Genomic DNA, 25859 nt, shown 5'->3' with positions numbered 1-25859 from the left:
TCGTAGGCATTCATTAAATGTTAGATATAATTTTCTTAATCAGTACCATGTGTCATTGTATAATAAGTCTCTAACAAAGGTACTCAATATTTTTTGACTTAATATAGGCTTAAGTTGTAATTTCTATAAAATGTAGGCTATTAAGGTTACTTGTCAGAAGTGTACATCGTATTCTTCCTATGGAAAATCAATTTTGACAGTTCTTACTGATTTGCAACTTGTTTTCTCTTAGAATTTCTTGTCTTTTGATTGTGTACAATATATATATAACACTATTAGAGTCACCTCATTTCTCAGAAACTTCTGTAATATCTTCATTATTGAATTGAGTGGATAGGGATATTACTAATTCCCTTTACTTTTAATTTAACATATCTGTAACATTGGTGGAAAGGAGAAAAATGTAGTACTATTGGTGGAAAGGACTATTGGTGAGAAAGCCCTCAAAGACTGATTTAACTCCAGTGACCCACTTCTGTTCTTACATAGGTGATCCTGAACCAGTTCCTGCACCTTGTTGTTGATCAGATAGTACTAGATACACTCAGCTTGGGTTCACACAGAGAAAAACAAATGTAACCTTTGCATATGTACAAAAGTTTAAAGGTTGTAGTAAACACCATTAAGATCTACGTAGCCTGATTGTTAACCTAACAAGCATGAGACCATCAGAAGACTTGGGCTCTGGCATATCTGAAGGGTGTTGGCCAATCTAAGAAATCCACCTAGTTCCAAAAGCTGTTTATTGACGTTGTCATCGTAGAGATAAGAGATGGTTGCATACACAATCTGGATTTATGCTGTCCACGTTTTTGTTTGTTTGTTTGAGACGGAGTTTTGCTCTTATTGCCCAGGCAGGAGTGCAATGGCGCAATCTCAGCTCACCACAACCTCCGCCTCCTGAGTTCAAGCGATGCTTCTACAGGCATGTGCCACCACGCCTGGATAATTTTGTAGTTTTTGTAGAGATGGGGTTTCTCCATGATGGTCAGGCTGGTCTTGAACTCCAGACCTCAGATGATCCACCTGCCTCGGCCTCCCAAAGTGCTGGGATTACAGGCATGAGCCACTGCACCGGCCATTGTTCACCTTTTATGTAAAATAAAGTATATTTATTGTGCCAAATGTAGTAAATGAAGAGATTAGGGAACTGGCATGTTTCAGAAGGATAATATAGGAAGAAAATTGCCAATTTTCTTTCAGGTAGTTGGAAAAGATTTGTAGAAAAGGTAATATTCCAAGAGAAGGAAGAAATGACCAAGATGGCTTAGACTAAGATAATTATTCCAGGCTTGGAACATCTCCTGAGAGGCAGGAGGGGGATGACTAAATGAAACAGGTTTGTGTGGGCTTGCCTGCTAAATGGTGGATGGATGTCAGTTGAACAGATTCGTTTTGAGTGCAACTCTATACCTGGGCTGAAGGTGCAACAACAAGACTCGGTCCAAGATCTCACTCATTACTTCCTTACATAACAGGGGAGATGAGAATTATCTGTTAATGTTAACACACTATGCTAGGTGCTTAATTAATGGTGTGAACAAAGTACTTTGGAAGGACAGAGAACTGAATGGTTAATTATGCATCAGTGGGAAAGAGTTCATAGATGAGGTTAAACAAAGTAGGAAGAGTGGGAAGAGTGTCTTCCGGAAGGAGGACAGGGCTTTCTAAGCCGGGAATGGTGTGAACAGCAGCACAGAGGATGGGTGTACATTTGATGCTGGGGGTGCTGTATGGGACAGGAGCAGGGAATGAGACTCAAGGAAATGAAAAGAATGTGGATAAAGCACCCAGCCTGGAGTTCATCATAACAGAGATTCCTCTAGTTGTTCAGAACATGGTTTGGAGAGAAAACCACTGCAAACTTCAGGAGCTCCTGGTGACTTTTTTGGTTATCTTGGCTACTGAGCAGTGAATGGGTATAGAGAGGAGAGGATCAATGGAAGAGGTGATTCCAAAAGGATTTGGCAGCTGTTTGGATGAGGGTCATGGGGAAGAGAAAGGAGCCCCATTTTATTTTCGAGCTTAGCTGGCTAGGTCGATGTTATTACCCTCAACAAATTTGGGGATTACAGAGACGAGGCAGGAGTTGGGGGCAGAACAGGAAGAAAGAGAGTATGTTTAGTTTCTGACATTTTAAATGTGAAGGGCCTGTGGAACATCCTGATAGCCAGTAGGTAGTTGGAGATATGGGTTGGAAATTTAAGAGGAGATATACACACACACACACACACACACACACACGCCATCAGCATGTAGAACTGGTAATTAAGGCTATAGAAATAAGTGCAGCCTTCAAAGAGAGTATTTAGAGTGAGAAGAATGACTAGAACTGTATCTTAGAGAACCAGCGTGTTCTGTGTGGGAAGAAAATGTTGTGTGTCCATATATTCTAAAATCGTATAAACTGTTGTTTTCTTTTGTATTCTTTGTTCCACTTCTCTCTCTAGTAATGAAGATAATAAGAGACTTGACTATATGAATGATGTGTGGGCTTCCAGCATATTATTTTAAATAGCCTTTGTTGTTCTTAATTTTTTTTTTTTTTCTTAAAACTTGTCTCTATATGTCATTTTGCTGGGTTTTTGGACTTCACTGATCTGAATGAATTGTATTTCAAGAAAACTGGGCATTTTTATCATCGCATTAAACTTCACTCTTTCGGAATGATCATGTTTACCATATTATTAGTCACTTTAACTGCTCTTCCTCTCCTTAGGAGCTGATGCAGCAGAATGGGATTGGTTATGTGTTAAATGCCAGCAATACCTGTCCAAAGCCTGACTTTATCCCTGAGTCTCATTTCCTGCGTGTGCCTGTGAATGACAGCTTTTGTGAGAAAATTTTGCCGTGGTTGGACAAATCAGTAGATTTCATTGGTAAGTAGCTCAAATAATATTACAGGTCCTGTGGGTGATCGTCTCATGTGTGGGTGGACCCCCTTTGCCCCCCTTTTTTTCTTTAGAGAAAAGGAGCCTATTTCAGAGATTTCAAAAGTCTGAAAATAACACGTGCAGCTTATTCATCTAGTGGTCAAGGTGACGTGTGTGTCACACTGTCCCTAAGGACTGACCTTGTGACATTCTAGCTAACATTTAACACCACCAAGGTTAAGCTTCACAGGATCTGTAATTATATATTTGCAAGTGTTTGAAAATCAGTTAAGCTTTTAGGGTTAAATTCTTCCTCCAACTTTTTCAAATCCTATACAAGCCTTCGGGAAACTTTGTTAATATTCCCTGTTGCCTTGTTGCTATGTTTTCCACAGAGAAAAGTCAAATCTTGTGAAAACAAATCCCACTACATTTAAGGCTTTATGTCAGTGTGTCTAAGCCGGGGTCCACATGCCAGTAATTTCAGGTAGTATTTGATCTAATAGAATGTTGATACACACACATTCTCTCTCTCACTCTCTCTCTCTCTCTCTCTCTCATTTGGTCACTTCCCTGGCAGTGGTCTTGACAGTATCTCATCTGTGCCATACTTTGTTCTGCTTCCTGGGCCTGTTCAATTCTGGAGCTTCTCTGGCCCCTGGGTACTGTTGAGGCATTTTGGTGCCACAGGATCAGATCTGTTGGGTGGTAACTTGGTGACGTGTATTTGGACAGTGGCTGAACAGAGGAGAAACACTGCTAGCTCCTCAGTAACATACCACATGTGCGACTCTTGATGTTCCATGTAAGAATTTGTGTTTTTTTTTTTTTGAGACGGCGTCTCACACTGTTGCCCAGGCTGGAGTGCAGTGGTGCGATCTCGGCTCACTGCAAGCTCCGCCTCCTGGGTTCACACCATTCTCCTGCCTCAGCCTCCCAAATAGCTGGGACTACAGGCGCCCGCCACCATGCCCGGCTAATTTTTTGTATTTTTAGTAGAGACAGAGTTTCACCGTGTTAGCCAGGATGGTCTTGATCTCTTGACCTTGTGATCCTCCCACCTCAGCCTCCCAAAGTGCTGGGATTACAGGCGTGAGCCACCACACCTGGCCCTATGTAAGAAATTTTTTCCTCCCCAGTTACATAAGTTTCAGCACTCTAATCCATAATTAAATACTCTGAATTGGTTACCATAATTAAAAATAAAAGAACCAGTTCCTTTAAAAAAGTGGAATTGGCCAGGCACGGTGGTGGCTCATGCCTGTAATCCCAGCACTTTGGGAGGCCGAGGCGGGTGGATCACGAGGTCAGGAGATGGAGACCATCCTGGCTAACACGGTGAAACCCCGTCTCTACTAGAAATACAAAAAAGTAGCACGGTGTGGTGGCGGGCGCCTGTAGTCCCAGCTACTCAGGAGGCTGAGGCAGGAGAATGGCGCGAACCCGGGAGGCGGAACTTGCAGTGAGCTGAGATCACGCCACTGCACTCCAGCCTAGGTGACAGAGCAAGATTCCATCTCAAAAAATAAAAAAAATAAAAATAAAGTGGAATTGGCCAGGCACAGTGGCTTATGCCTGTAATCCCAGCACTTTAGGAGGCCAAGGCAAGCAATCACTTGAACCCAGGAGTTCAAGACCAGCCTGGGCAACATAGCAAAACCCTTTCTCTACCAGTGCACCTGTGGTCCCAGCTATTCGGGAGGCTGAGGTGGGAGGATTGCTTGAACCGGGAGGTGGAGGTTACAGTGAGCCAAGATTGTGCCACTGAACTCCAGCCTGGGCAGTACAGCCAGACCCTGCTGTCTCGAAAACAAAAATTGAAAATAAGCCCCATACTATAATTTTCACCTGTGAGGGGAATATTCTGTTTAATGCTTTTGGAACTTTGAGTAATTCCAAAACACTTGTCTTTTTTCAAGATTTCCAGGTTGCTGAGGGTTTCATCTTCAGTTAGGATTCATTCTATGAAACATGAAGATAAATGACTTAGTTCACATTAAAATAATCACAAACAAATGGCCAGGTGGCTCACGCCTGTAATCCCAGCACTTTGGGAGGCCAAGGCAGGCGGATCACCTGAGGTCAGGAGTTCAAGACCAGCCTGGCTAACATATAGTGAAACCCGGTATACAAAAATTAGCTGGCCATAGTGGCACATGCCTGTAGTCCCAGCTACTTGGGAAGCCGAGGCAGAAGAATTGCTTGAATCCAGGAGGCAGAGGTTGCAGTGAGCCAAGATCGTGCCACTGCACTCCAACCTGGGCAACAGAATGAGACTCTTATCTCAAAAAAAAAAAAAAAAAATCACAAACCCACCCCCACAAGTTAACACACACCCTCCCATTGTACTTCTAAACAACATTCAGCAAATCATTGTTTTTGCCTCTTTGAAAAATAACAATTGGGCCGGGCACGGTGGCTCAAGCCTGTAATCCCAGCACTTTGGGAGGCCGAGACGGGCGGATCACGAGGTCAAGAGATCGAGACCATCCTGGTTAACACGGTGAAACCCCGTCTCTACTAAAAAAAAAAGTACAAAAAACTAGCCGGGCGAGGTGGCGGGCGCCTGTAGTCCCAGCTACTCGGGAGGCTGAGGCCGGAGAATGGCGTAAACCCGGGAGGCGGAGCTTGCAGTGAGCTGAGATCCGGCCACTGCACTCCAGCCTGGGCAACAGAGCTACACTCCGCCTCAAAAAAAAAAAAAAAAAAAAAGAAAAATAACAATTGGCCAGGAGTGGTGGCTTACGCCTGTAATCCCAGCACTTTGGGAGGCCAAGATGGGGGGATCACCTGAGGTTGCTGGAGTTTGCGACAGTGTGGCCAACATGTCTCTACTAAACATATAAAAATTAGCTGGGTGTGGTGGCAGGCACCTGTAATCCTAGCTACTTGGGAGACTGAGGCAGGAGAATCTCTTGAACCTGGGAGGCGGAGGTTGCAGTGAGCTGAGACCACGCCATTGTACTCCACCCTTGGCAACAGAGTGAGACTTCGTCTCAAAAAAAAAAAAAACAAAACCAGTTATGGTTAACGTTCCCATTGCATGTCACATTGATCCAGAGACACTGGCTCTAATTTCAGCTAAAAATCAGATTTCAAAATCTATCTAGAAAAGAACACGGTTTTCTTAAGTCATGACAATATGTAGGCTTTAGGAGAAAAAGTTTAAAGTTTAGTAGAAAAGAGAAGAGAAGAGAGAATATGAATAAGTTTGCTCCCAACTTATTTTCTCCTTTAATGAGAGATACTGGGGTCATCATGTCACTTTCATTCATACAAAAGAACTTTAACTGCTCTGTAACTTGGTTAAACACATGCACACAAAACACATACTATAATGTATTTGTAATATCTGCAAATACTTACCAGTATTTCATTTGCTTGGTCCTATTAGAGCCATCATCCTTATCCCACCCAAGTAATTCAAGGCAAAATCTCCAGGCCACTTTTTGAATTCAGCCCGTATTCACTATAATTGCTAGTCTTCTCCTCCATGGCGTTTTAAGCCATGGTTAGTATGATGTACCCCCTTAATGACTTACAGGCTCATAGGGATTTTTTTTTTTCTTTTTGTTATTTAGATTAGATTCTGGTAAGTCTCCGGGTTTGTTGGAAGGACTCAGGTTTATGTGGAGTTTTGTCTTTCTTTTTAGTTAATGTGCTAGTAACAGAGTTTGCCCATTTGTATTATGGGATACTCCTGAGGTGCCCCCAAACCCAGCTGTGTATACAGCCTCTTGCTTCCTCTTCACTATCTCCTGGGCTCTTGCTCCAGCTCTCCCATGCCTAACTCGTGACTGCATGGACACAACATAGAGAGGTGATTAGGACCATGTATTTTGGAGGCAAACTGTCTGTATTTGAGTCCTTCCTACCCTGGTTATTAAGTGAAGTGGTTTGAGTAAGTTACTTCAAACTTCTGTGCATTTCAGTTTCTTGATCTGGAAACTGAAGATAATATACCCACCTTATAGGAATACTGCGAGGATTAAAATAGATAATGTAAAATGAAAAAAAGAAGAAAAAAGGTAAACCAAAAAGAGAAAATAAAAGTAAGTAAAATAGACAACGTTATGTGCATTGAACACCTTGTAAAGTACCGGACTCATAATTGGCTGTTAATAAATATTTTAAAAATTGTTACCTGAAGTTTCTCCTTTTTTCTGTCCTTTGAGCTGGACTCTGTAACCCCTCTTAGTTATGACTTCCTTCTTTTTAGGCTTTGTAACTTCCCATCCTCATTACATCTTTGCCCTTTTCATGTGCAGTTCTCTCTCCCCTTTGTTAACCTAGATTTTAGCCTTAATTTCACTAATGGCCACCTGCCCGTTTCCAGTTTTCATCATCATTGCCTTCTTGTTCTTTATTCAGAAACCTGAAGAGGCTCCTTAGTTTTGTACATTAAAAAGGTAGCCTTGGCCGTGTGCAGCGTGTGTAATCACAGCACTTTGGGAAGTGGAGGTGGGAGGATTGCTTGAGGCCAGGAGTTTGACACCAGCCTAGTCAACATAGCAAGATCCTGTCTCTATAAAAAAATTTTTTTAATTAGCCAGGCATGGTGGTGTGCACCTGCAGTCCTAGCTGGGAGGCTGAGGCAGGAGGATCGCTTGAGCCTAGGAGTTCATAGTTACAGTGAGCTATGTTTGCACCATGGCACTCCAGCCTGGGTGAACAGAGTGAGACCCTGTCTCAGAAAAGAAATGTAGCCCTTAGCCTAACATTCCCAACACCCTCCAACACCTGCTTCCCGCCTTTGAAACCTTCTCTCTGGTTACTTCTCCAAGGCAGGATGTTTTCTGAGCACTCTGCTCAGTCCCACCACAGGGCTTTCTTGCACACATTTCCCTTCTCCTCTCTGCCAGGTCTGTGTGTATTAATTCCTTTGCTTGAAGACACAGTTTCGGGCTTATGTCTCCCAAGATGCGTGCTGATGAACCTCAACTCCAGTATAATCACTTGTTTTTTTCATTTTTAAAAGACGTCATCAAAAGAGTTGTGGTTATAAAAACAGTTGTAAGCACATTGCAGAAAATTTGAAAAACAGAAAAGGAAACCTATAACCTCAACGTCGTAACACATGTTACTGTCATTGTTTTATTTCCTTCCAGCCGCCTTATTTTTTATTAAAATCGCTTTAAAAATATGTATCAGCCAGTATCAGCTAGATACCTACTATGTGCCTAGTGTTAAATCTTTTGGGGGATTGTTAGAAGCAAGCAAGATCCTTCTGGGTCCTTAAAATCTAGTTTTTGAGAGTATTTTATTTAATTTTATTTATTTATTTATTCATTTATTTTTTTGAGACGGAGTCTCGCTCTGTCGCCCAGGCTAGAGTGCAGTGGCGCAATCTTGGCTCACTGCAACCTCCACCTCCTGGATTCAAGCAATTCTCCTGTCTCAGCCTCCTGAGTAGCTGGGACTACAGGTGCCCACCACCATGCCCAGCTAATTTTTGTATTTTTAATAGAGATGCGATTTCACCATATTGGTCAGGCTGGTCTTGAACTCCTGACCTTAGGTGATCCACCGACCTCAACCTCCCAAAGTGCTGGGATTAGAGGCGTGAGCCACCACGCCCGGCCGAGATAATTATTAAAATTAATGAGAGAGTATTGTCAACGTTAAAAAACAAAAACCCAGACTACTTCCAGTAAGGATTTGAAGCAGTTTTCAATAATAGGTTAGAACCAAAAGATACACATATTCTCACACATACTCATTAAAATGAGATAAAGGAGCAATAATCAAGTAATAAGGGGCTAGGAAATGTACAGTAACTGACAAAAAATCTGAATTGCTACTTCCTATTGAAATTGAGTAGAAACCTTAGCTTTGAGCTTTTTAGCAGCGGGGCAGAAGGGGAAGGAAACACTGAGAGTAACGTGGGGTAAGTGATAGCTGAGAAGGAAGGGGACGCTGGAGGCACAGGAAGGCATGAGACTGTGTACATGAGTTTCTGTGTTCTTATTTGTATAGCATACAATTCTTTGTTTGAGTGTTGCTTGGTATTCATTTGTTATTGTTTTATTGTGTTTGGTTTCCCTATCTAGAAGGAAGCTGCTTGCTGCTTGATTATTCATATACTACCCAAAACCTCTATGTTGCTTTATAGATGATGAATAATTGTTATATATAATAATCATTGCACTAGAAACTTATAAGTTTATATTTATAAGTTATGTATATTTATAACATAGGCAGTGAGATTGAATAACCTTGTATTATTTAGCTGCCAAAGCAAGATTCATTGCATATCTGTGAATCGTAAGAATTTTAACAGAAGGTTCAGTAGACGTTTGCTAGTATCTACCAAGAATGAAAAGGGAGAATTCAGCTTCATGACTGAGCACACATGTAATTATTTAGAATTAAGGTAGTCATGGAACTGGCCAAAATGTTAGTAGCTTCCAGGCTGTGTGGAATAACCTCATCCCCTGCCCCATGGACATACTGTTAAGCCCCTCAGCAGTGAGAGATGGCAGCACTGCCTGGATTTCCCTGGTTCTTTGGTTCTAACAAAGTGTCCATGAGTCCTTCCACTGTGGTGTGGGGAGTTGAGGTAATGCAATAAAGACAATACCTCCTGGGTATCAAGGAAGGGATAAAAGTTCTCTTGGATCTCATTAAAGTGAATGGCTAAACCTGATTCATAGCATATACAAGGTTTTCTTCTAAAATTTAATAAAGTTGAGCCATTTTATGACATACAGAAAAGCTGCCTGAAGAAAAATAAGGAGGCCAGGGGCATTGGCTCACGCCTGTAATCCCAGCACTTTGGGAGGCTGAGGTGGATGGATCACTTGAGGCCAGGAGTTAGAGACCAGCCTGCCCAACATGGTGAAACCCCGACTCCACTAAAAATACAAAAATTAGCCAGGCATGGTGGTGCACACCTGTAATCCCAGCTACTCTGGAGGCTAAGGCAGGAGAATCACTTGAATCCGGGAGGCGGAGATTGCAGCGATCCGACATCACACCACTGCACTCCAGCCTGGGCGACAGAGCAAGACTATCTCAAAATAGTAGTAATAATATTAATAAATGTAATTATATCTCTTATGTAATCAGGGAAAAATTTGAAGTGTCACATAACAGGAATAAATTAAACATTACCCATATCTTAGGGGAAATTACTAACATAAGCTAGGAAACCCAAGTTAGTAATAGCTTATTAACAAATTGCTTATTAACAAACAGTTTTGGACCCCAGTTGTCCTGCTGGGGTCAGTGGTGAGGGAATTACCTTCCCCTATCTCCTGAAAAGAATTTTGCAAGGATAAATATGATGTACACAGAGGAGATTTGCGTAGAGATTTTCAGGTGGAAGACACTGAGTAAGTAAATGGAAACAAGATTTCACTGCTGAACAAAATGGTTAGTAGTGACCTTTCTTGCATTTGACTCATACAGAGAAAGCAAAAGCCTCCAATGGATGTGTCCTAGTGCACTGTTTAGCTGGGATCTCCCGCTCTGCCACCATCGCTATTGCCTACATCATGAAGAGGATGGACATGTCTTTAGATGAAGCTTACAGGTGAGGGCAGGAAAGTGTCTTCTGTGACTGGCTTTTCATTGGACCTGAAACATAAAGAATTATGAGGATGGGTAGCCAAAATAAAGCAGGTCATGATTATTTTAGTCACACTTTTTACAGGTTACCGTGGATTTTTTAATGATCTTGCGAAGATTGGAAAAGAATGCTGTTTTACTATTTAGCATTAATTCTGCCCTCACATGTGTCAGATTCATCCTCAGCCACTTTTTATGTTTAAGGAACAACAGATGCAGGCAGAGATCTCTATCCTGTTACATGGGTTTATGGCTTTCCCTAAATGCAAAAGTATTCTTGGTGTAAATGTGCCTATGAGGGGAAGCTGTAATGGAATGCTCACTGCAGAGTCTCTGTTCTGCTTCGCACTTTGGATTGCTGGGAAGAAAAAGCCTAATGCATGCACATATGAACAGATAACTGTCAGACTCCATTCTTCAGTAAAATGCCCCACATTCTAGAGTCGGCCCGGTTGTGTGTGTGTGTGATTTTGACTGGGTTGCCTCCAGTCTCTGATGAATCTGATTCCCCTGCATGTCTCGTTGGGTAGAGATGGTTCATTGTTATCTGATCAGGAATCAAAAATAGAGAGACTTATGCAGAAGGCCTGATTTAACAGTTGCATTTGTTTTTCCTCAAATTGGAAAGTTTGGAAAACAGAAATGAGCTGCCCAAACACCATCCCACGTAAGTCAGGAGCCTGGAGGAGATGGGTCCTCTGGTCATCCGCATGAGCTCTCATGCCCCCGTTCAGGCCTCCCTGAAGTCCTTCTGCTCCATTTAGAAATCAGAAGAAAAGGCACCCTTATATCACGCTATGAAGTCTCATTATGAGGACCCTACATTTACACTAGTTATTCTTGAGCCAGTTATTTCTATTTTTGTGAATTTGCTTTAGGTTACTTGATTTCCATGTTTATTTTTTGTTTTTCTTGTTCCTTATTCAAATGCAGATTTTCAGTGTAGTTCTTCTCCTGCATCACCTGAAAAGTATCCATGAGGCGCAGGGGCTGCTGAAGAATTTGTCTGTTATCTCTGAGTCTTTATTTCCTCCATGAAACATGAAAGCCATCTAGTATTAGTTTTCATCCTTTGATGAATCTTTTTTAACATGGTGGTTACAAAAGTGGACCCAGATATTTGACCAGCCTGGTTTTGAATCCAGCACCATCATTTAGTAACTGTGTGATTTTGGGCAAGTCACTTAAGGACTCTGTGTAGCTAGCTATTTGATGGGGATAATGACACCCACCTGATGATAGGGTAGTTCTGGGGATTAAATGATGATTCAGTGCATAAGCATAGTGCTTAGCACACAGAGACCACTTTGTCGTGGTTATTCTGTCTTGTTGACTATAAAAAGAAGTGTTGCTTTGATACTTTGATCATCTGATACTATTTTCTTTTTGTCATTAAATTTAAAATGTGAACTGTCTTGAGAAGTGACTGGTGACTTTGAGAGGGGATGACATTGGAAATTGAAGGAGAGTGGCTGTTACACTGTACTTTTGTTGGTAGCACTGGTGTGTATGTCAGGGCTGTCCTTGGTGGTGAATAATCATCTCTTGGCCAGGCACGGTGGCTCACACCTATAGTCCCAGCACTTTGGGAGGCCAAGGTGGGAGAATCACTTGAGCCCAGGAGTTCAAGACCAGCCTGGGCAACACAGTGAGACTCTTTCTCTACAAAAGAAACTTTAAAAATTAAAATTAGCCAAGCGTGTAGTCCTGTAATTCCAGCCACTCAGGAGGCTGAGGCGGGAGGACTGCATGTGCCCGGGAATTCGAGGCTGCAGTGAGCTATGATCATGCCACTGCACTCCAGTCTGGGTGACAGAACAAGACCCTGTCTCTTAAAGACCACCACCACCAAAACCCCATATCATCTCTTATCAGCTGCACTGGGAGCCCCAGGCCCTTGAAAATGAGGCAAAAACTAGAGCCTTTGGGGCCCGGCTGCCTCTTTCCGGCGTACTCCAGGGCTGTGTGCAGAGCCTTCCCAGTGCCTAGGGCCTTTGTATTCTCCACCTTGAGGCGTCTCCCTGAACTTTTAAACCAATCACCTTTCAAAGTTTTTGAGGTCTGCCTGATAATTCCCTATCTCATTTATTCACTTAATATTCATCAGATAAAGTGTAATTGTGAAATTCGGGTTTTTGTTTTTTCCTGTCTCTGTAGATTTGTGAAAGAAAAAAGACCTACTATATCTCCAAACTTCAATTTTCTGGGCCAACTCCTGGACTATGAGAAGAAGATTAAGAACCAGACTGGAGCATCAGGGCCAAAGAGCAAACTCAAGCTGCTGCACCTGGAGAAGCCAAATGAACCTGTCCCTGCTGTCTCAGAGGGTGGACAGAAAAGCGAGATGCCCCTCAGTCCACCCCGTGCCGACTCTGCTACCTCAGAGGCAGCAGGGCAAAGGCCCGTGCATCCCGCCAGCGTGCCCAGTGTGCAGCCGTCGCTGTTAGAGGACAGCCCGCTGGTACAGGCGCTCAGTGGGCTGCACCTGCCCGCAGACAGGCTGGAAGACAGCAATAAGCTCAAGCGTTCCTTCTCTCTGGACATCAAATCAGTTTCATATTCCGCCAGCATGGCAGCGTCCTTACATGGCTTCTCCTCATCAGAAGATGCTTTGGAATACTACAAACCTTCCACTACTCTGGACGGGACCAACAAACTATGCCAGTTCTCCCCTGTGCAGGAACTGTCGGAGCAGACGCCCGAAACCAGTCCTGATAAGGAGGAAGCCAGCATCCCCAAGAAGCCGCAGACCACCAGGCCTTCAGACAGCCAGAGCAAGCGACTGCACTCGGTCAGAACCAGCAGCGGTGGCACCACCCAGAGGTCCCTTTTATCTCCATTGCATCGAAGTGGGAGTGTGGAGGACAATTACCACACCAGCTTCCTTTTCGGCCTGTCCACCAGCCAGCAGCACCTCACGAAGTCTGCTGGCCTGGGCCTTAAGGGCTGGCACTCGGATATCTTGGCCCCCCAGACCTCTACCCCTTCCCTGACCAGCAGCTGGTATTTTGCCACAGAGTCCTCACACTTCTACTCTGCCTCAGCCATCTACGGAGGCAGTGCCAGTTACTCTGCCTACAGCTGCAGCCAGCTGCCCACTTGCGGGGACCAAGGCTATTCTGTGCGCAGGCGGCAGAAGCCAAGTGACAGAGCTGACTCACGGCGGAGCTGGCATGAAGAGAGCCCCTTTGAAAAGCAGTTTAAACGCAGAAGCTGCCAAATGGAATTTGGAGAGAGCATCATGTCAGAGAACAGGTCACGGGAAGAGCTGGGGAAAGTGGGCAGTCAGTCTAGCTTTTCGGGCAGCATGGAAATCATTGAGGTCTCCTGAGAAGAAAAACACTTGTGACTTCTATAGACAATTTTTTTTTCTTGTTCACAAAAAAATTCCCTGTAAATCTGAAATATATATATGTACATACATATATATTTTTGGAAAATGGAGCTATGGTGTAAAAGCAACAGGTGGATCGACCCAGTTGTTACTCTCTTAACATCTGCATTTGAGAGATCAGCTAATATTTCTCTCAACAAAAATGGAAGAGCAGATGCTAGAATCCCCCCTAGACAGAGGAAACCATTTTATTCAGTGAATTACACATCCTCTTGTTCTTAAAAAAGCAAGTGTATTTGGTGTTGGAGGACAAAATCCCCTACCATTTTCACGCTGTGCTACTAAGAGATCTCAAATATTCGTCTTTGTCCGGTCCCTTCCATAGTACACCTTAGCACTGAGACTGAGCCAGCTTGGGGGTCAGGTAGGTAGACCCTGTTAGGGACAGAGCCTGGTGGGAAATCCAAGAGAAATGATCCTATCCAAAGCTGATTCACAAAGCCATGCTCACCTGACAGCCGAGGGACACGAGCATCACTCTGCTGGACGGACCATTAGGGGCCTTGCCAAGGTCTACCTTAGAGCAAACCCAGTACCTCAGACAGCAAAGTCGGGGCTTTGACCACTACCATGTCGGTAGCCCGTTTTCTAGGCATTGTGAATAGGTAGGTAGCTAGTCACACTTTTCAGACCAATTCAAACTGTCTATGCACAAAATTCCAGTGGGCCTGGATGGAGGTAATTTTTCTTCTTCTTCTCAGCTTTATGAAGAGAAGGGAACTGTCTAGGATTCAGCTGAACTGCCAGGAACCTGGTAATCATGATTTAAGCTAAGGTTGGGAGGCTAACAAGTCTACCTCCCTCTTTGTAAATCAAAGAATTATTTAGAATGGGATTGTCAGTCCTTTAAATATAAAGATGAACTTGGTTTCAAGCCAGATGTGAATTTATTTGGGTGGTAGCAGACCAGCAGTACCTTCAAGTTCTCAGCCAAAGTAGATGTGTTTGCCCTTTCTGCTTCACTGCATGGATACAGTTGGTAAAATGTAACAATATGGCAGAATTTTATAGGAAACTACCTAGGGAGGTAAAGTATGGGAAGATTAAGAAAGGTATAAATTGCTGAAGAGAAGCAGGAAACCTATTTCCTTAGCGGCTTTTATCTCCTCGGCATGCGATGGGGCTGGTGTTTCTGTAATTGCCTCAGACTTTCGAATTTACTAGTAGGGCTGAGAGAGACTTTAGTGAGGAAGGAATATTCAGAATAAAACTGTTGAGAAAGCTGAGAAGACCACTGAGTTTGGATCAGTCATTGTGAGTAGAGTGCAAAGCCATGGCCAAGCTGTTTCTGGAAACGCTGGCCGGCGCGTCTTCAGTGGAAAGGGCACATCAAAATGGAGCGAGAGCAAGTCCTCGACTTACAATCACGGTATGGAATCGGTCCTGGCAGCTGAACATAGGAGGTCATTGGAACAAGTACACAAGTGATAGTGCAGCTCTGCCTTCAAACAGCCTCCTGGCTTGAGTTTTATCAGCTACAATGTGGGTCCTCTTTTGAAGCCTTAATTCACGACAGCAGCTTTTTGGGGGTGGGGGTGGGGCTGGGTGGGTGTTGTCATTGTTCTTTCCCTTCCTGTAAGTGTCGCTAGTTGCTGCCTCGTATCTCAGGTTTTTCTCTGTTTGAGAAATGGACAGTTTTTTGACCAGGATGTGACTTCATGTTTCCTATGGTGACTTCTAAAACCAGCAGAGAACGATGTGACTCAACACAGACCGACTTGGTCATGGGATGATGAGCCGCACAGACATCACTAGCTGTGCACAAATAATGTACTATGATGGGGTGTAGAGTGAAGGCAGAAGAGGGTCAGCCGCGTTGTTATGATACTGGGAAAGTGCTGGTCAATGATTTGAGTTATATACATTGAAATCTGTAATCAGACATTCTCATTTCACACAGTAATTTTTGATGTTATGTACACACACACCAGACGTGTAACAGTTCACCACTTCCAGAATGCGGTCATATCCAAAGCATGTTGAAGGAAAGCAGGAGCTCCTTGCTAAGGATGTTTCAGGAGGTTTGGGGGACTTGGTTTTAATGAGCTTCTGTCATTTAGGGCTTCTCTTGGCCATGGTCCCCTTCCTTCTGGAACTGTGATGTAGTCACACCCTACAGCCTTTAGTGCTGGTTCACTAGTGTCAGATAATCAGTTCTTGGAAGCGAGACTGCGAGGCAAAGGGGTGGCCTCGGAGGCAGGCTCTGGAGCTGCTTGGGTGTCTTTAGGTGGGGTGGTGGCTGGCTCTCTTCGGCATGTAATCGGGGAAACCCTGGCGTCTACTAGGGGTGATACAGATGGCGATTTTAAAGAGCAAAACTAGACTTCTATGTGAGAAATGCTGGAAAATGATTTAGGACGTGTAAAGTTAGATGGAAAGACTGTAAATGTTTAATATGAATATAGTGTTCTTTTGAAGGCCAGCTGTTGAACGGTTAAATTGTGCATTTCTCATTTTGATGTGCTATATATGTTAATGTATGAAATGATTAAATAAAATCAAAACTGGTACCTGTTTATACATAAAGATGAGAAAAGACCTATCTTTGCAGCCATAACTCGGTGGGAACACCACCACCCAAGTTGCCAAAGGAGACAGTGGTGAAACCTGTCCTGTTCTTCTCACGTAAATGAGGATTTAGCTCAAAATAAAGTGGTGGTGTCATCAGGTTTATCCTGTGTTCTGTCATTCACACGGAACACCGGATCATTAGCTCAGTTCAGTGCCAGCCTTCATGCTTTACTGTGTACATGAAATGCACACTATGGCGTGGAAGCCTAAGGCACTTGGTAAATGTTTTCTAGCTGACTGATTCCAGAACACACAAGTACATGGTAGGAAGAAAAAGGCCAGCTACACACTCATGGTCCGTTTCGATATAACATGTAAACGATATTATGATTCCTACAGGAAAAACAGGAAAGGCAATTGTTGAAGAGCTGTCCTCTGTGCTTGTCACATACCTCTCAGTGACCTCTCTGCTCATGACACTAGATTTGATGACTTATGAGACTAGAAGCTTAGTCTCATCAGTTTCATAAAAAATAGGCGTTGAAGGAATAAAGCTTCAGTGCAAGCAGATGGAATAATGACTATAGAAAGACTCACAGGTGACCTTGAGGTTGGTTGACTTGAAGTTACATTTAAGAAAATTTATAAGAAGGATTGGGCTGGGTGAGCTAGACTGGAAGAGCTGCCTTGGCCGGGACCCCGCAGAAAAGAGGTGGACGTGAGATACAGGAATAAAGGCAACTAGAATCAATCCGCCTCCAGAGACGGAGGGTAGCAGGAGGAACAGTTGTTTCAGGGAGAGGCTTCCAATGAGAAGATGCAGATCTTGGGAGAGCCTGAAGTTCAGGCCAGTTACTGACAGAGCTTGGAGCCCCTTCGCGACTAGCCTCAGCAGGTTATTGTTGGAGGACTGGTTTGGATGTGACAACTACAATTAGACCAGGAATTAAACTAAGAGGGGAAGCCGGGCACGGTGGCTCACGCCTATAATCCCAGCACTTTGGGAGGCCTAGGCAGGTGGATTACCTGAGGTCAGGAGTTTAAGACCAACCTGGCCTACCTGGTGAAATCCCGTCTCTGCTAAAAATACAAAAATTAGCCGGATGTTGTGGTGGGTGCCTGTAATCCCAGCTACTTGGGAGGCTGAGGCACGAGAACTGCTCGAACCCAGGAGGCAGAGGTTATAGTAAGCCGAGATTTCGCCATTGCACTCCAGCCTGGGCAATAAGAGCGAAACTCCCATTTTAAATAAAAAACAGAGGGGAAATTAGGAAGGTGTAGATTGAGATGTGAAGAAAATACGGCAAAATTGGAGCTGAGTGTCCAAAGAGATTACGTGAAGGGTAGAGGGTGTATATGGGACTAGTTGATGGAAACTTTTTAGCTTCAAAACATTCACTGTTACTTTGTCTTAAATATTCCTCTGGTTTTGTTGTTCTGAGAAGCAGGAATGTTTTAGATCTAGTAAACAAAATTTGTCTACTTTTTTTTTTCTGTATTAGTCTTCTGCATCTATAAATGGAAGCAGGAAGTAAACTATTTCTAGCTTCTATGGGACCCACTCATCCTTGAACAGCCTAATGATACTTGGTTATATCTTTAAAGCTGCAGAATCAACTGGAAAATCACAGCATTGTCCTGGGAGATATTTACAAGTCAGTCATATTGTTGCACTTTATTTGCAGAGACAGCAGTATGCGTTTATGTAAAAACAGTTTCATTCTTTTGGTTCCAGCTCAAACACTAGAATCAGTTTGAAAATGCTGTTCCACAGGAAATGCAGGATGTGACCTTGTAGAAGCAATGTGACAGGCAAACAGGGTCACCTGAAGAGCACTCAGTAATGGTCTGGGTTCTCTTTGGTCGGAATTATGACAACTTCAAAGACCAGATTGAAAGTACTTGGTGCAGAAAAGCTTTTAGCATAACTCACCTCAAGGAATGAGCCTTGATTGGTGAAGAAAATGGGGTCATCAGTAAATTCCATCAGATCTTACACTGACATTGATAACCCTGGAAAAATTCCGGAGGCATGGACACACACGCACCAGCATAACGCTGTTCACCCTGGCAAGCAGCTACATCTAGTTGCCAACTTTTTACACTTTCTGGTTTGAAGCATGTGGATAATTATCTGGCTACCCTTTCCCTCTGCAGCCATAGCATCTGAATGGATGACACATGCCTGGTGTGTCCAAAAAACCACAAGAAATTCAATGTTATTGATGACAGCAGTCCCTAACATTTTTGGCACCAGGGACCCATTTCATAGAAGACAATTTTTCGACAGGGAAGTAGGGGGTGGTTTCTGGGTGAAACTGTTCCATCTGAGGTCATCAGGCATTAGATTCTCATAAGGAGTGCAAAACCCAGATCCCTCACATACGCAGTTCACAATAGGTTCGCGCTCTTAGGGGAGTCTAATGCCGGGGCTGTTCTGACAGGAGGCGGAGCTCAGGCAGTGATATGAGTGATGGGGACGGCTATAAATACACATGACGCCGGCCGGGCGCGTGGCTTGCGCCTGTAATTCCAGCACTTTGGGAGGCCGAGGCAGGAGGATCACGAGGTCAAGAGATCGAGACTATCCTGGCCAACATGGTGAAACCCTGTCTCTACTAAAAATACAAAACATTAGTCAGCGTGGTGGCGGGCGCCTGTAGTCCCAGCTACTCGGGAGGCTGAGGCAGGAGAATGGCGGGAACCCGGGAGGCGGAGCTTGCAGTGAGCCGAGATCGCGCCACTGCACTCCAGCCTGGGCCACAGAGCGAGACTCTGTCTCAAAAAAAAAATTTAGGTGGGTGTGGAGGTATGCGCCTATAGTTCCAGCTTTGTTTCCCCAGGGAAACAAAGACATGACATCTGTAGACTATCACTTGCTCTTAACTCCACAATTCATTTTATATATATATATATATATTTTTTTTTTTTTTTTTTTTTTTTTTTTGAGATGGCTTCTCTGTCACCCAGGCTGGAGTGCAGTGGCACGATCTTGGTTCACTGCAACCTCTGCCTCCCGGGTTCAAGCGAGTCTCCTGCCTCAGCCTCCCGAGTAGCTGGGACCACAGGCGCATGCCACCACGCCTGGCTTTTTTGTATTTTTAGTAGAGATGGGGTTTCATCATGTTAGCCAGGATGGTCTACAATCTCCTGACCTTGTGATCCGCCCACCTCGGCCTCCCAAAGTGCTGGGATTACAGGCGTGAGCCACTGCGCCTGGCCCATTTATTATAAATTTATATACACACCTAATACGAGGAGTGAAGGCCAGTTTCTAGCAATCTTCCACTTCAACCAGGGAAACCAGGAGACTGCAGATAGAGGCCTATTTGACAGTGTTCATAAACAGAAATGAACAGATCGCAAGATAAGCAAAACAGGCTCTAGAAAGCGCAGCCAGTGAACGGCTAATTTATAATTAAAAGGAAGAAAAGCAGCTCTACCTTGGGAGCTCGGAATTTAAAGTCACCACCAAGACCTAGGGTCACTGCTCTGAGACAACAGGTAAACATGCTCATTGTAGTCAGGAGCTTAGTATCAGAATCGCAGACTTGGAATCTTAGAGCTGGGAGGGCCGTGAGAGCCCACCCAGACCCGCTCACACTGTAGGGAGGTGGAAACTGAGGCTCAGGGAAATGAAATGGCTTGCCAAAGATTAAGGCTAGAAACGTCCAGCCAAGGGCTTTTTCACAACTCCTATCCCTGAAATACCCCGTAACGGCCAGATAGGTCATGGGGTATTAACTAACAAAGAGATCCAGCATAACTGCTTCTTGAAATACAAATCACTCAGATTCCCAGTTTCCATCAGGAAATAGCAACACATCAGAGTTTCCGGAAAGGACTGGTAACGCATTGCTGCCAGTCAGAGGTTCCAGAGAAGAACCACTAGCAATGATGCAGAAAGAGAGGATTGTGAAAGGGGTTTGACCTAAGCAATTAGAGGAGCTGGTACAAGTCTTGGCTTGGCTGTTTCTTCCTCACCAGACCACAGGCCAGGTGGCCGGGAAGGAGGGTGGGGAAGAGCAAGTACAACCCAGACCTGCAAGCCACAAGCCGGGACCTGCACCTGTCTCTCACCAGAGCCCACGCTGGTCTCTCCTCATCCCCAAACCTTCATCCTTGTGGCTACAGACCAAGAAGCTGGTCCTCATACCGGGCCCAGGGTTTGGAAAAGCCAAAGGCAGAGTTCTGTGGGAGCGGAAGGAGCTGTGGGCCCAGTGGCTGCCCACACCACAGATGCAGGAGATCCATGGAAACGTGCCCGAGATGGAAGAGGGCCTGACCTACATCGGCTTCCAGTGAAGACGCACGGCTATCGCTCTACTTCCACTTCCAAACCTCATGCAAATCCCTCGAGTGGCCAACCCTCACCAGAGAAACAAACAAGGGAGGGAATACTGGGAACACAGTTCCGTTTAGCCAATTTCACGACACTGCAAAAACCACAACGTGCCATCAAAATATTAAACTAACCAGAATTCTTTCCAGAAGTATTGAATTTGCTTATCGTTCTTCTGCCATACTTCTCTGCTTCCACCCAGTAATAAATAAGTAGCCTATCACTTACCTACTCAGGACCCCAATCTAAGTGAACCCCATGTTTTGTCTAACTTCTACTTTAGAAGTAGACGCAGTTGGCTGGAGAGCTGGCTGACTGCGCGGTTTGTGCAGCGCTGGGTCTGCCGTTCTGCCCTGTGCCAACCACTAACCGCTGCGGCAGTGGAAAGGCTCGGCCTTCCCAGGCTGGAGCTGCCGCCCACCCTGTGCTTTCAGGTGTCACTGTATTAAGTGCAGTGAGGATAATGGCACCTGAGCTGTTCTTGTAGCTCTGTAAACAGTCCTTCATTCTTCGAAGCTACAAACATATCCCTGTGTTCAGAACTGGGTTCTGTATACTCCAGAAGGAAGACAATGATGGTGATGTCTTAAAAATACCATTTTTTGGCCGGGCGCGGTGGCTCAAGCCTGTAATCCCAGCACTTTGGGAGGCCGAGACGGGCGGATCACGAGGTCAGGAGATCGAGATCATCCTGGCTAACACGGTGAAACCCCGTCTCTACTAAAAAGTACAAAAAACTAGCCGGGCGAGGTGGCAGGCGCCTGTAGTCCCAGCTACTCGGGAGGCTGAGGCAGGAGAATGGCGTAAACCCGGGAGGAGGAGCTTGCGGTGAGCAGACATCCGGCCACTGCACTCCAGCCTGGGTGACAGAGCCAGACTCCGTCTCAAAAAAAAAAAAAAAAAAAAAAAAAATACCATTTTTTGTCAATTGAGGTGAAAGAGGAATATTCATTGTATTATTCTTTCAAATTTGAAAATGGAGAATTAAAAAAAAATTTTGTTTTAATTAGCTGGATTTGGTGGCACATACCTGTAGTCCCAGCTACTCAGGAGTCTGAAGCGGGAGGATCACCGGAGCCCGTGAGTTTGAGGAGGCAGTGTGCTATGATTGCACCGCTGAGCTCCAGCCTGAGCAACAGAGCAAGACCCTGTCTCAAACCAAGATTAGAATCAGATCAAGTCTAGCTGAGATACAGTAAATTAAGTGGATCAGTTTTAATCTTGTGAATCTACTGAAGGCTCTTTCTGGCATCTGAAAACAACCTCCCGAGGCTTGCAGGAACACAGGGAACAGGGTGCTGGCCTGCATGGCGTCCTAGCCCCAGCAACTCCCTTCAGTCCTGGCTCGTAGGCTCAAGGCGTCTGCCTAGGTCTGCTCCCTGCATTCCGTTCTTGGCTTCTCCAGTCCTTCCTTCCATTAGAACACCTAGGATGTGCAAAGTACGACACTAAGCACTTTCGTTGTGACTCAAATCACTTCCTTTCCTAAACTCCCAGAGAAATTCAGCAGCTTTTTGAGTTTTTTTTTTCCAGAAACGAAGGCCTGAGGCTATTCGGCCATATCTGTATCCCTGGTGCAATATCGGGCATCAAATGGGCGCAAGAAAGGTCTGTGGAATGACAGAGCTCTGCAGTCAGCGTCCAGAGCCTTCCTGTCCCACCGTTTTCTAGGCTAGTAAAACCACATGCTGCTTAAAACCTTGTTACAGAAACTGGAATCCTGCCAGTGTTGAAAAGAAAGCTAAACTATGTCTACATCAAGGAAACCGGTTATCAGTGGAGATGAATCTGATGAGGGTGTGGAAAGGGAGGCTTCAGTTTCTGATGACGACTAAGGGACACCATAACCTGACAGTCAACAAAAAGCCAGTGTTCCACCTGGGCAGGAAGACGCGCCCCAGATAAGAGCTCGGTGTGACGGAAACTGGGTAAAAACAGGAACAACACAGAGACCTAGATTCAGTGAGTTTTTCATGTTGACATGTAAACCAGACAGCCCACTGAAAACGTCATGAGGGCACTGAGAACACAGAGCTTCTTAAAACATTCTCCCCTTGTCTCCATATTTTCATTCCAGTACCTGGACTACAATACATACTCTCAATTGAAAAAAAAAAACAAAAAACTAAATAAAAATAGTTCTCAATGCAGAGTTCTTCAAAGAATTCCTAATAATTCACATGTTCCAGCTTCAGTTATCACCGAGAACTGGTTTGGCTCCTCTCACATAGGGAAACTGCATCAAGGAAAAGAGTTGGGCAAAGTCAGATTTTCACGCCTGCCGGACTCCTTCGTACCCACGTCAGGGAGCACCAGAGCCTCCCGCTGGCTTCCAGCCCTGGTCAGATGATACGATGTTGGCTCCAAACCTCCTCAGGGTGTCGGTGTCTGGGGCTCCCAGCCCCAGGCAGGCCGGGCGGCAGCTACAGCCTGAGCTCGCGGTCGGGCTTCATGCTGAAGGGCTCCAGCCGCTCGCTCTCGGGCAGCAGGCTGTTGAGCCTGTCCAGCAGGGGCACGGTCTGGTCCACGCCCATCTGTATGCGGCGGAGGATGGCGGACATCTCGTTCACTTTCTGGATCTGCTCGGCGTACTTGGCGTATCTTTTCTGGCGCTCCTGCATGAAGCTGAACAGAGTTTCTACAGACAGATCCATCTGTGGACGGGAAAGAGAAGTACATTACACCTCGTTTCATCAAGTCCTCTCCGCAGGGCCAGGTGTCCAGCGTGTGAGGGACAGAGTCCCGCCGGCCAAGTGCAAGCAGACAAGTTTTACAGGAAGCACCCAGGGCTAAAAAGCCCCTCAGGGACACAGCTTTATCAACTGCTGTGCCAGATCCACCTTTAGAAGGGAACTGAGAGGGGACTGTCCCCGGCTCTGTGTTCTGGGAATGTGCGTTATTTGTACCTTGTTGAGACCCTGAGATTTCTATCTCCCTGTATGAGGGGAATCGTGGATGTGGAAATCCGTCAGGCCGGGGCTGAGTCTGGCTCTGCCACATGCATGAGCTGCTAGTACTTATCCTTTGTGTCTCAGGTTCCTCATCTAGAAAAAAACCAGGAGCAGATGGGCGTGGTGGTGTGGCGTGTACTCCCAGATACTTGGGAGGCTGAGGTGGGAGGATGGCTTGAGTCCAGGAGGTCGAAGCTGCAGTGAGCCATGATCATGCCACTGTACTCCAGCCTGGGCGACAGAGTGAGACCCTGTATCTAACAACAACAACAACAACAACAACAAAACCCAACCCCCAAAATGCATGTTCTTCCCTCACTCTTCCCCGAACGGCTGCAGTTTGGCAGTGACTCGGGGAACACGGCAAGGGAAGGGTGGCTGTCCCTGCCAGGGCCAAAAATGCAACCAAGGCTCCTGTTCTTACAATAGACCACACTGTTTTTTGTCAGAATGTGAGGACTATCTCATGTACCCTTTTCCCCCATTAAATAAACTGCAGGCTCTGGGCTCCCCTTGAGTGATGTCTTCTCTTCCCCTTAAGAGGCTCTTTAGTACCTATCGCCCAGATAAAAATAGGGAGAGGAGATGGCCATCATGTTCGGCACCTGCACCCCTTCCTCAGCATGGACCCCACTTCCACCCCCTCACCCCTTGTTTCCGTCCCAGGCCAGGAGAGAAACAGCTCAACTACCGAGACCCGCACTCCTATCCCGAGGTTCCCAGGCTCCTCCAGCCCTTCCTTCTGGTTTATTCCTGGAGCACTCCCCTTCCTTCTGGTTTATTCCTGGAGCACTCCCCTTCCTTCTGGTTTATTCCTGGAGCACTCCCCTTCCTCACCTTGCACCAGGACAAGCGCTCAACACCTGGTACCACAGAGCCTCGGAAAATGGCTTCGAGAGACACAAAAACAAACTAACAGGAACATGGGGGACCAAAGCCAGCCCCAAGAAAAAATAAGTTCCCTTTTGCTATCGTGTGTGGGGAGGACATGAGGGGCGGGAGGCGACCACAGCACCTCAGTGCTGCTGTCCTCTGGCAGGCCTGCCCAGCTTGCTTGAGTGCCTGCAGGGCAGGAGGAGCAGCTAGTTGGGCAGGGGGAGAAGGAGAAGAGAAAAAAAAAAGAAAAACCATCAGAGCGGGAAACCCCAAATAATGTGGGAACAATGCACACGTTCCGGGGTCCTCTGCAGCCCTGTCTGGCGTTCAGCACTTTGGAAGTAGCGAGCCAGGAGATTCCTGCAGTCCTGACAGTCACCCGCCAGGCCTTTTCAGGGTGGCCTTGCAATGAGCACCGAGAAACACTCCAAACACCTGAGAGACAGCGGGGCTCGGGGGAGCCAGGTGGGATCCTGAATTGGGAACCTTCTCGGGCATCATTTTACTTGGCGGGGCATTTCTGGCCCTCCACCCCGCCACCCTCCCAGACTAGACAGACACTTGAAGCGTTTCTATCTGAAACGGCCTCCAAGGCTCTAACTTATCAAGTGTAAAGTCCCTGGCAGTCAGTCCATCCCCCTGACTCACACCTGATGAAGACTGTTCACAGCCATCTTCATCAGGTACTTGTCAAATGGCACGTACTTCCCTACACGTTTGCACATCCAGTTGGAGCCTGGGTTTAATGTTGCCAGAGCTTTTGTAAAGGCACTTTCTGTTAATGCTGAGATAAGCACACTGAGTTCAAGCAGGTTGTTCATGCGTGCTGATATCATGTCTTACTTCCATTATGCTCCATGGAAGAAAAAAAAAACAAAGGCGGAAACTTGAGTTTGCGTGATTTTGAAGATCTCACAACGACAGAACCTACACTAGACCCCAGATCTCCGAAGTCCAGCAGCTCCCCCCTTTTACACATATTTCCTGAGCAAGAGCCTGTACCACTGATGCTCTATGAGACTTCTGTTGGCACGTGGCATGGCATTACAGAAGACTGGATCAGATGGAGGGAAAGTTACTACCTTTTAAATGTTTACCCCATTCTTTGTCACAAAGAAAGTCTCAACCTGGTGCAAGCAACAATGGAATATCTGGAAAAGGATAGTAAAGCTGGAGATGCCTATTTTTGATGTCTCTGCCCTTTGCTCTTGGAGGTAACACTGTCCCTGATCCATAATCCCTACCTTTCCTCTATGAACCCCCAGACACACGCTCATCGCAACGCATCTGATGTGACCGTAGGCAGTAAACCAGTATCTCATGCAATTCTCAATCACCATTTC

The 25859-nt window shown here is 45.4% G+C and overlaps 2 protein-coding genes across 5 annotated transcripts in view; one reads left to right on the top strand and one right to left on the bottom strand.

The window, feature by feature from the left end:
- The window catches only part of DUSP16 (dual specificity phosphatase 16), a 92193-nt gene extending 75815 nt beyond the window's left edge, over positions 1-16378 (top strand). For both annotated transcript variants that reach the window (XM_007967699.3, XM_073020495.1), the window contains exons 5-7: positions 2720-2879; positions 10284-10407; positions 12600-16378. In XM_007967699.3, coding sequence (XP_007965890.3) covers positions 2720-2879; positions 10284-10407; positions 12600-13773 — 1458 coding nt within the window. In that variant the 3' untranslated portion in view covers positions 13774-16378. The remainder of the gene's footprint in view (positions 1-2719; positions 2880-10283; positions 10408-12599) is intronic.
- Positions 16379-22647: 6269 nt separating this feature from the next.
- The window catches only part of BORCS5 (BLOC-1 related complex subunit 5), a 106738-nt gene continuing 103526 nt past the window's right edge, over positions 22648-25859 (bottom strand). For all 3 annotated transcript variants that reach the window (XM_007967698.3, XM_007967697.3, XM_037990335.2), the window contains one exon: positions 22648-23343. In XM_007967698.3, coding sequence (XP_007965889.3) covers positions 23113-23343 — 231 coding nt within the window. In that variant the 3' untranslated portion in view covers positions 22648-23112. The remainder of the gene's footprint in view (positions 23344-25859) is intronic.

This window comes from Chlorocebus sabaeus, chromosome 11, assembly GCF_047675955.1.
Source record: "Chlorocebus sabaeus isolate Y175 chromosome 11, mChlSab1.0.hap1, whole genome shotgun sequence".
NCBI classification, from domain to species: domain Eukaryota; kingdom Metazoa; phylum Chordata; class Mammalia; order Primates; family Cercopithecidae; genus Chlorocebus; species Chlorocebus sabaeus.
This window is presented reverse-complemented; position numbering and strand designations above follow the sequence as displayed.